This window comes from Podarcis tiliguerta (genome assembly GCF_965153285.1).
Source record: "Podarcis tiliguerta genome assembly, chromosome: 10".
Taxonomy (NCBI): domain Eukaryota; kingdom Metazoa; phylum Chordata; class Lepidosauria; order Squamata; family Lacertidae; genus Podarcis; species Podarcis tiliguerta.
The window spans coordinates 60,764,552-60,775,969 of NC_139543.1; the positions used below are offsets into that span (position 1 = coordinate 60,764,552).

At 44.0% G+C, this 11,418-nt stretch overlaps 1 protein-coding gene and 1 long non-coding RNA gene across 3 annotated transcripts in view; one reads left to right on the forward strand and one right to left on the reverse strand.

Moving 5' to 3' along the window:
* Nucleotides 1-5,209, forward strand: part of SLCO1C1 (solute carrier organic anion transporter family member 1C1) — a 33,910-nt gene extending 28,701 nt beyond the window's left edge. For both annotated transcript variants that reach the window (XM_083402037.1, XM_083402038.1), the window contains exon 15: nucleotides 1,705-5,209. In XM_083402037.1, the coding sequence (XP_083258163.1) occupies nucleotides 1,705-1,927 (223 nt within the window). In that variant the 3' untranslated portion in view covers nucleotides 1,928-5,209. The remainder of the gene's footprint in view (nucleotides 1-1,704) is intronic.
* LOC310659315 lies at nucleotides 633-8,567 on the reverse strand. Its single transcript, XR_014502749.1, has 3 exons — nucleotides 8,401-8,567; nucleotides 7,775-7,867; nucleotides 633-739 (listed from the first exon to the last, which is right to left on the reverse strand). It is a non-coding gene; the product is annotated as an uncharacterized lncRNA (long non-coding RNA).
* Nucleotides 8,568-11,418: the final 2,851 nt, after the last annotated feature.

Below are 11,418 nucleotides of genomic sequence, written 5' to 3' on the forward strand. Positions count from 1 at the left end.
TGCTAAGTTGGCAGGAGCAGGGGCCGAGCAACGGGAGCTCACCCTGTCGCGGGGATTCAAACCGCCGACCTTCTGATCGGCAAGTCCTAGGCTCTGTGGTTTAACCCACGGCGCCACCCGCGTCCCTTCAGAATCATCTTGTAGTTCAGTGATAACTGGAGAACCTAGATCCTTTGGGAATCAGCTGTCAGTAGGTTGCTGGTCACCTCTGATGTTATAGAGGATGTGAATAAGCAAGAGGAGTCCCCTCTGGCTGCCATTGGCTTAGCTGCTCTGAAGTCACAGAAGGGCATGGCAGCCTACATCTAAGCCAGCTAAATCCTGATAGAGACCTGGAGGACGTTTGCCTCTAAATTCTAAGGTCAACAAGCAATTTCTGCTAAATTAAGGGTTGCCCACAGTTCACGGCCTTACAAATATCATGTTCTTAACGCAAAGTGGGTGGTTGCCTGTAAATGGGAAAGCCATTTAGCAGGCAAGCATTTGCTTAATTCTATTGATGTGGAATATGTTTTTCAAATTACCTGGAGCGTGCCTGATGAAGCTGGTCTCTCAGCAGAGTTGGTGGAAGGGTGTGCTGTAAATGACCTTGCGAGAAAAACAGAGTGCAATTCATATTGATTCAGACCATACACAGAACAATGGAATTGTTTTGTTGTGTGTTCTCAGTATGGATCTTTACTTCTTGATGCTTGTGTAACTGGGTTTCTTCTACCTGTAAACTTCTCAGAAGCTCATTCTAATAGTAATAAAAATAATGATCGTAATCAATAGTAATCACAATCAACAAAATATAACAATTATATTAAAATTAGTTTATAATTAATAAATACAATAAACAATAGCAATTTTATTACCATTAACTAATAATAAATAATGCTTGTTAATTATGAATGATAATTAATAACAGCAGCAACACCAATACATAATAATATGTATATATATATATATGTTATATATTCAACTCGAACCAATGGTTTAAAGAAAGGAGATTCCAACTTAACATCAGGAAAAACTTTCTGACAGTAAGAGCTGTTCGACAGTACAACTGGTGATTCTGCTTTTTTGGAGGTTTTTAAGCAGAGGTTAAGGGACGCGGGTGGCGCTGTGGGCTAAAGCCTCAGCACCTAGGGCTTGCCGATCAAAAGGTCGGCGGTTCGAATCCCCGTGGCGGGGTGCGCTCCCGCTGCTCGGTCCCAGCGCCTGCCAACCTAGCAGTTCGAAAGCACCTCCGGGTGCAAGTAGATAAATAGGGACCGCTTACTAGCGGGAAGGTAAACGGTGTTTCCGTGTGCGGCTCTGGCTCGCCAGAGCAGCGATGTCACGCTGGCCACGTGACCTGGAAGTGTCTCCGGACAGCACTGGCCCTCGGCCTCTTTGAGTGAGATGGGCGCATAACCCTAGAGTCTGTCAAGGCTGGCCCGTACGGGCAGGGGTACCTTTACCTTTACCTTTTAAGCAGAGGTTGGATGGTCCTCTCTCATGATGCTATCGCTGAGATTCCTGCATTGCAGAGGGTTGGACTCGGGGTACCTTCCAACTCTAGAGTTTTATGATTCTATGGTTCTAATATCGCATCTGAGAATTAGCACTAAGGCAAATCCATATTTTATGGTAATTCAGGTAATTATGAGTTTTGGCAACACAACCAAGCAAAGAAGCACCAGTGCAAGTAATGGATTCAAAATTCTTCTTGCCTCACAGGTATATCTATCTGGGCTTGACTGTTGTTCTCGGCACCATGTCTACCTTCTTAAGTGTTGCTGTCTTGATCATCCTGAAGAAAAGATACACCCCACACAACGAAACCATCCCAGCCATTGGAGAGAGAGAGAGCACCTCTGTTAAAAGCAGGAAAAGCGACTTCGTCAATAGTGACCACGTGATTCAGACAACCTACTGGCCAGAGAAAGAAACTCGACTTTAGGAAGACTTAATGTATTTTTATGGGGTCTCTCTTCCAACGTGGAAAATTCTGGCCTACGTTTCATTATAAGTTAACGTGTTTGAATGAGAGAGCTAGGTGGGCGGGCACAACTTTTTGCGAAATACAATAACCTTCCAAACACCTTTCTAGAACTTGTAGAGGCCTTTAAAAATGCAATATTGCATTTGCCTTTCGCAAAATGCAGAACAAAACTCTTCCTTCCCCACATGAAACAAAAATATGGCTTAATGTATGCAGCATTCCTTGAGAGAATCTTCCGTTTGGAGTGGTTGTGGCTGGTTTGCCATCTCAGCATGACTGAGAAACCATTGTGCCATTGTAACAATTGCTCCCAATTATTATTATTATTATTATTCTGTTGATGTTTAAGAGCAGGGACAAGAAACTTCCAGCGCTCCAGATGTTGTTGAACTATAACTACCATGATCCCTGGCCATTGACCATGGGGGTGATGGGAAGTGAAGTCCAACAATATCTGGCACACCAAAGACTCCCCCCCCCCCCCGTTTTACAGGGCAAAATGTCAACTCCGAGGCACTCATAGGATGACGATTGCTCACCGCTACACTTAAAAGGTAGGGCAAGCATCTTAGAAGCCTTCTGTGTCTGAGTGAATTCAGCTTATGGTGGACTACTTAGCTATCTAATAAATTTATTTTTTGGAGTTGGTTTCCTACAGCACTCAGTATGGCGGCCAGGAGGTAAGATAGGGAGGAGCAAGGCAATGGGGAGGTCAGCGCGGTGTAAACACACTGACAGGAGCACTGGCTTGGCTCCACTGGGGTGTTTGCACCGCACCAGCATTTCCGACATCTCACAGCTCATTATCCCACTAAGCTGCAGCAATTGCGCTGCACAGAAGCTATCGTTGCAGCTCTGCCCCGCCTGACGAGCAGCTCCTGTGGAGAGGGTAGATGCAATGTCTCAACCCTTCTTCTGCAATAGGTCGTCATATCACTCTTTGAAAAAAGAAGACTGGCATTTTAATCCCAAGCCTTACTATTAAGTAAGGACCGACTCGCAACTGAACATGGCTAGGTCAGGCTGATTAGGAAATAACTTCTTTGACACTCCTCCAGGTAGCTTGAAGGGCAGCTATTATACTCCAGATATTTGGAAGGGTTTGGGTGACTTTTTGGTGTGGTTTATTGGGGGATGGGGGTGTCTGCTGCTAACTAACAATGCAATTTACAATCTGGGTTGTGTACAGTATATACTTTACTCCAAAGACATAAATAAGCAACACAATTCTCTTTCAAAGTAACCCAGCTTCTTTCTAAGAAAAGTTGCGTTCTATAGCTTCTGTCAGTAACGCAAATTTGCACGTATTTTGCTATTATACATAAAGGATTGCACTTTCATAATTTACAGTCTGATCCCATAATGTTTATTCACATGAAGCTCAGTGGGGCTTATTAGCAAGCAATTATTCATAGGATTGCTGCCTTAATCATTGTGAGGGACAGGAAGCCACTAGATCACTGAATCTTCTGATTGGGGGTAGGAAATGACTGAGATCATTTTGGTGGGTGGGGTGACCTGGGGTGCCCAATAAATCCCCCCCTTTGTACATTTTTTTAAAAAAGCTTTGTAGTTGTTCCAAGCAGCTGGGGAACCTTTTATTTAAAAAAAAAATCCAAGAAAGTAAAGAAGATAAACACAACCTCTTGCTCATTATTATTCATTTGTCTATCATACTAAGCAAGGTAAGTCAAGCCTACCAACTCCATAAGTCTCTAAAATTCTCAGAAATTTTTCCCAAAGCAGCCAAAATTTACCCTCCACCTTCACAGGGGACAAATGGTCCCATGAAAATTGAGCAGGAAATAATAAGGCTTCCATGATTCTTTGTAAACTAGTGGTGTTTATCAGACCTAGATAAATTCCAAGGTGCTGTGGGGCACCTCGGGGGGTTTTGGGCTTGTCAGAGGTGAAGTGGGATCTGTATGAGGCAGCACACACTGAAATAGGGAGCCCTGGAGTGCTTTGTGGCCCCTCAGTGATCCAAACATTTTTTAAAATGTTGCAGGCAAGTGTCTGCTCAAAATGATTGTGGCTCTCTAAACCTACCATTGTGCCAAGGTGAAGGAAAGGAGAGTAAATGTCACTATGAGGAGAAAGTCGTGGAGGAACCCTGCTGACTGATCAACAAAGCTTGTAATCAGAGGGAATAATTTTACCTGGAAAGTGAATCCCTTTTAGTTCTTTCCAATCCCAAATCTATTTTAAAAGTGGCAATCACAAAAGCTCCTGGGCTTATTTGTCTCAGCTCATACATTTCTTACTCAGGTGTACCTTGTGTCTGTAATTTTCAGACCAGTTGCCCACAAAATCCATGAGAAGATGAAGGGCTTCCATCCTTTGTTCAACCTACAACTTCAGTGGCTGTCCTTTGTCCAATACCACCTCAACATAGAAAAGTTATCCACATTTCCTTTCTTTTTTAAAGAAACTTTACAGTTGCCCTGCACAAAACCCGCTATGTGCATATAAATTGGCAGGCTTTATCCACTCTGGAGGTGGCCGTATGCCTGAGAATTTCATCCACTTCTGTCTAAAGGAAAAGGGAGTTATAGCCATTTTCAGATTTCCCAATTGTAAATGGGGTGTGTGTGTGAAATGGTGGACTCAGTGATGGGTGCCCTTGTGGGGAAACCACTGCAAGCTATCCTTGCGAAATCTGATAGGATATGTGCCTTTAGAAGCTGTGACCTTGTCTGCAAATTTCATCAAATTCTGCCATCCCAAAATAAAGTTATAAACAATTCATTTTTTGGAGGGGGAGGCACATTTTAGTGGTGTCCAGAACAGAAGCCCCTGCAACTGTATGGTTTCAGTTTGGCAGGCTTTATGTACTCTGGATGGGCTAGTATCTCTGAAAATTCAACCCACTTCTGTTCACCCACAATTTCTCAATAGTGAAGGGGGACAGGACAGACCCCAAGCTGAATCAGGCAGCTTACGAAGTGCCTTGGGCCAAGATGGACTGTTTCATGAAGTGCCAAACTGGGATCCAAACAAAATCTTCCGGTTGGTGCACACCACTTTTGGAAACCCTAATTTCGCTTATGGAATATGAGGAATTGTTACTGTTTTCAGTACCAATTCTTGCACTTTGGAATCATGACAGAAGACTGCACACAGATCAGGCCACATCATTCCACATCTTGGGGTTTTTTTGTATACAGTTTCTAGCTATGATGTAATAAGTGATTTTGAAAAAATCCTTTGGAAACAAATTAAAATATATTCTAAGAGCAATGCCTGTGATTTTCTTTTTCTTTCAATTCGCGTGTTTCATTTTTATGATTTTTTACATTAATATACACAGAAACGTCTGTTTATATTTGCAGTTCACCTTCCCCTAAAATTTGTAAAATCTCCTTTGCCAAATACAATCTTCTTTGAGCAGCCAGATGGAATAATAATAATAATAATAATAATAATAATAATAATAATATACCCTGCCCATCTGGCTGGGCGTCCCCAGCCACTCTGGGCAACTCCCAACAGAATATTAAAAACACAATGAAACATCAAACATTAAAAACTTCCCTAAAATGGTAGAATGATTTGATGGCATTGAAAATATTGGAACTGAGCTTGAATCAAGCCATTTCATAGGAGCTTGTCATATCCAGTTAGGCTAACACTCTACCCAGCCCAGTATTTTCTACAACTTTGAAGGCAGTGCAAGATCTTTCCAATCAACTGCCATCTGAGGGATATATTTGCTTAGGGTAAGTAGTTGGTGGCCACATACTGGAAGAGAGCAGAGCCTATGCATATAGCCCTCATCTGTGTACATCTAAAGCCGTATCATACCACTTTAAACAATCATGACTCCCTGCAAAGAATCCTTGGATCTGTGGCTTTTTTAAAGGTGCTGAGAGTTGTTAGGAGACTTCTATTCACAGAGCTACAGTTCCCAGAGTTCCCTGGCAAGAAGAATTGCAGCTCTATGGAGGGAATAGGGGTCTCCTAACAACTCTCAGCTTTAAATGTATTATTATTTTATAAGTTTGGTGCCATTATTATTGTTATAAGTTTGGTGCCATCTGCAAATTTGATGACTTAATTAGTCTTTAGATTTGCAATTTGAACTCTCAGCTTTAAAGGTAATAATAATCTATCAGTATTCCTATTATTAAGGGACATGGGTGGAGCTGTAGGTTAAACCACAGAGCCTAGGGCTTGCTGATCAGAAGGTTGGCGGTTCGAATCCCTGCGACGGGGTGAGTGCCCGTTGCTCGATCCCAGCTCCTGCCAACCTAGCAGTTCGAAAGCATGAAGTGCAAGTAGATTAATAGGTACCGCTCCGGCGGGAAGGTAAATGGCATTTCCGTGCGCTGCTCTGGTTTTGCCAGAAGCGGCTTAGTCATGCTGGCCACATGACCCGGAAGCTGTACACTGGCTCCCTCGGCCAGTAAAGTGAGATGAGCACCGCAACCCCAGAGTCGGTCACGACTGGACCTAATGGTCAGGGGTCCCTTTACCTTTATTCCTATGATTAGCTTGGTGTCATCTGCAATTTGATGACTTAATTCGTCATCAAACCTGCAACTTAAAGAGTTTTGCAAGCCAATGTGGAGAACTGAACGTAAGGCTGGAAAAATGAGAAACCAAAATTCCCCCATCCCTAATAAAAGATTTGATCTTATTTATCTGGCCTGTCGTCTAATTTGCCAGCCAGCTTATTGAGACTGAAATTCCTCCAAGGTGAAAAACAGCCCACTCTGCAGCTGAAGACTATCCAGGTAATCCCAAACACTTGCAGATTCTGGCAAGACACAGTCCTGGGCTTCGGATCCCAACCTCGTACAAGTTTAATCTCAGCCTACCCCCAGCCTCAGTCAGGGCAGCAGACGTTGGCTGCCTTCCCAGTTCAGAATGCCAGGCATTAATTTACCCCCTGTTTCCAGGCCAGAGGGGTCTGGCTACCTTCCCAGTCTTCTACTTAGAAAAGGTTCAGCTAATCCAAAAGCAACGAAACAGCTTCAGATTTTGGGGGGGCCGTTTGGTGAAAACAAGTGCTGTACTCTCGTTTGAGGGCCTCTGTATATACACACACGGCCGGGTGTTGCCTGCCCCCCCATCGCCACCACTACCACCACAGAAAGACTCAAAAGGTAAAACTGATTTTGAGGTCTCTGCTCAAAACCTTCCTCTCCTTCCTCCCCCAAACACCCTCCTTTAGCACCTCCTCTTCCTCCCACTGGTTACAGAAGAAGTAAGAGGCCATTAGGTTGCACTCCGTATTTGCCCTTGCATAAAATAATTGCTTTTCTTCTCATTTCATAACACACTAAATAGCAGTTCTCAGGACAAGGGACGGCAGCTAAATGTTTGCCTGCTGGCCTTGAGTCTTAAACTGCAAAAGGCCTTTGAATTGGGAGGAAGTCCCATCCTTGTTCCTGGGAGATTGGACTTCATTTCTATTCCCCCTGCCCCCTTGGGGGATAACTTTATATATTTTTGATAGAAGTGTGTGTGTGTGTGTGTGAGAGAGAGAGAGAGAGAGAGAGAGAGAGAGAGAGAGAGAGAGTGTCAGGGTGGTAATGCCCTACTTTACAAAGGACTGTCCTTTATTTGAACAAGTCATCTGTCTGAAGGGTTGTCTGGTCCAAGTCCAGTTTCAAGATCAGGACCATCAGAAGGGAGAGCACCTGGGGCCTTGAAGTTGCCCATCATCCCATCATCAACAATTGGCACCTGGACAGCAGATTGAGCCACCTGGTCACAGACTTCCCTGCTCTGGTGAGATGCATTTCTATTTCAATCTCGCTTATTCTTTCAAAATGCACATTGATACCTAGCGTTTAGCACCTGCAAAGCTTATGCTCATCCTTCTCTTACGCTCACTGTCCTCTTTCTTGGTGATGAAGTGCCTCTTTTCTCGTGAAGCGTTAAGCAGCAGCCCTAGAAAGAAGGTGCATTATTGTCTCTGATGCACATTCACAAACATGCATGTGCAGGAACGCTAAAGCAACATGTGCCTTGAACACTAAGTCAGTGTGGTGCATTGCTGCTTGCAATCTTGCACACGGCGCTGTGGGTTAAACCACACAACCTAGGACTTGCTGATCAGAAGGTTGGCAGTTCGAATCCCTGCGACGGGGTGAGCTCCCGTTGCTCGGTCCCTGCTCCTGCCAACCTAGCAGTTCGAAAGCACGTCAAAGTGCAAGTAGATAAATAGGTACCGCTCTGGCGGGAAGGTAAATGGCGTTTCCATGCGCTGCTCTGGTTCGCCAGAAGCGGCTTAGTCATGCTGGCCACATGGCCCGGAAGCTGTACGCCGGCTCCCTTGGCCAATAAAGCGAGATGAGCGCCGCAACCCCAGAGTCGACCACGACTGGACCTAATGGTCAGGGGTCCCTTTACCTTTACTATCTTGCACACAGCAAGTGCCGGGGTATGTTTTGAACCATGGTAGCCTTTTGTCTGACACTTACGCATCACTTCCGTTAGATTCCTTGGCTTTTCTGTCCATGGAGAACGGGATATTGCAAATAAGCGAACCGGCAGGGTAGAGCCTTCAGCAATGCAGGATGGAAGGTGGGTCTCCCAAGCGGTGATCAGTTGCACGAAAGCAAGTTTGTGACAAGCATGGATCTAATCTTCTTCTGCAAAATGGAGGGGATGTTGACTTTGTCCAGTGATCTATAGTATTTGGATTCTAGCACCATTAACCTTGCAAATTGGGGCCAGTCTAGGATGCGTTTGCCACGTAAGTGGAGCAAAAGGAAGTGGAAAATAAGAAGTTTATTGTGGCCACAAGAAAATAACTAAGGGTGCTACCAGATGGTGGCTATTTTCTGGTGGGATTCAATTCCATAGAACCCAACACCCTTAACAAACTACAATTCCCAGGATTCTCTGGTGGAAAGCACGACTGTTTAAGTGGCATCATACTGCTTTATGTGTAAGGTGAGAAGTGGCCTCAGACACCCAATAAGCTTTGGAGGCAAAGAAAGATCAAAAGACTACCTGAGACCTTTGCTAGATTGATACCCCCAATCCATTGTCCTGCTTGGCTTTCAGTGTCTATGTGCAAATTCAGGAGTAGGCTACGGATACAACATGTTTCAGTGGCACAGCAACATATCTGGGATCCTTCTGTGTTATCAGAAGCTCCTCTGTTCTGAAACTGCTTTTCTCAGTTTCCTTCGGTTTTCCATGTGTGAGTTAAAGTTTTCAGTCGGCTTGCTTTCCCTTTGTTTAGGGATTAGTTCCAGAAGGATTTTAAGAATGGCCTAAATAAAGGAGCCAAGTTGCTCACTGCGGCGCTCTCTCGATGCCTGGCTAGAGACTGCAGTCGTGAACGTGACCGGCTTCCAAGTCCGCTGAAGTATGCGCGGGGGAACTGCTGGCTCTGGTGACCTCTCTCAGTAGGGCTGCGATGCCACCTTCTGGCTGGAGGATTGTACTAATCACAGATGTTCTAAAAGGGTGATTGGTGGTCTAGTTGGAACAGGGCCATTCTGCTACAGGGTTGCACTAGGCAGCACAATCCTTATGCAAGTCCTGCTGAATTCAGTGGTGACAGCTGCCAAGTAAGTGTGCACAGGATTATGCTGTAGTTATCAGGGTGAGCTCTTGAAGAGCTCCAGCCCTGGATTTTCCTGCATTGAGCTGGGGGGAGGGTTGGACCAGGTAGACCAACTCTACAATTCTCCCATTTCTTGTTTTATTTTAGCAAGTGACTCCAAAACATAGCTGTCAACTTACAGATTTGAAAATAAAGGACCAGCAGCCTCAAAAATAAGGGATCAGCAGCCAAAATAAGGGATCAACAATTACTTTGATGAAATACATATTTTGTTGCGTGCAAATGGCTTTAGATACCTATTAGGTCCTATAAATTACCATATAGCGTATATTCAACACAAAAAACAGCAACAAATTGTTGTTGACAAAGCACAGCTGGACATAGTAAGGGCCCCATTACCTTCAGTAGCTTATTTAAGGGACATCGTCAATAAGGGACAGCAGCAGGACATGCCCTGGGATAAGGGACTGTCCCGCCAAATAAGGGACGCTTGACAGCTATGCTCCAAAATGACTCCCTCTCTCATGCCAAATAGAAACTGTGACTGACCAAACCAGGACTTTCCCGATAAATAGTCATTTGGGGCAAAATATTTAATAGGGGAGGTAGGGAACTTTTTTCAAACCAAGCACTACGTACCAGGGATGGGTGCACCCAGTGGCAAAAGTCGGTGGAGCAACAGATACAGATTTTACCTCTGTACAGTAGGGTAGTTCTATAGTGAGGCACCCCTCTGTCATCCAGCAATAAAGCAATGAACAGGGTGGTGATACAATGACCACTGCAATTGACACAAGATAATGTCACCAAAGCAACTATCTGTAAACAAACAATAAACACCCATAAAAATGGCAAAAGTCGTTTCTTTCCCAAATAGGTGTTATCTTAAACAATAGCAAACACAGTAATAAATAGTCCACTTGTGATATACCAGTGGTTCAGTGCCTGGACGTCTTCCCAGTAATCAGACATTTCGTTGCTAAAGAGCTTAGTCACTGAGCTTTGTAGTAAATAATATACAACTTAGGAGGTTTAGCTAACTGCACGACATCGTTCTCTTTCTATGCTCCTCCCGATGGAACCATGCAGATGGGGACAAATATACCCCTGCTTTAAGTCATTTACATATTGCCTTCTCTTGTGTATTATTTGGGAAAGAAACTACTTTTGCCATTTTTATGGACGCTTATTGTTTGTTTACAGATGGTGGTATTATCTTGTGTCAGTTGTGATATTCAGCAAAGCAAGAGGCATTTTCAGAGTGCAAGGACATATTCCAGACAGGCAAAAACTCTGAAGGTTGGTGCAGGTCTGGTGAGGGAGTGTGGCCTGAGGAGAAGGGGTGTGGCTGAGGAAGAGGAGGAGGAGCCTGAGCGGAGTCCAGAAACAGATGCCTGGTGGGCAATTCTCTATCCTCACCTTCATTGCTCCTGCTTAAAATACCATTCCTCTTTATCTCCTGTCTCTAGAAACATCAGCACTCACATTCCCAGATAAAGCAAAGGAAATCCAAGCATAAAACTCAATAAAGCACTCTAAATGCAACAGTTTACCTGCCAGGACTGTAAACTTTTAAAAGCTATGAAGTGCTGCAAAAACACAGGACTTTCCATTTTCCAAAGTCAGTAGGGTAATACTCTGGAGTATCTGGTTTAAACACTTGTTTAGGCAAATGGGACATTATGCTCTCATCTTTATTTATTTTTTCAGTGATTAGATGGATACATCTTTTTATGCACTTGGATGCAAGGAAGAATTTAGCCATAGGAAACAATGAGTGTTTCTGTCTACAAACAAACCACGGGGCGCTTTCAAAGCAAGGTTGCAAATATGCCAGGATCACATTCAGAACATTTTCTGCCTAAATCATTTCTTTTGATACCAGAGAGAAATGCATGAATTTCCAAGAGTGAGAGCAGAA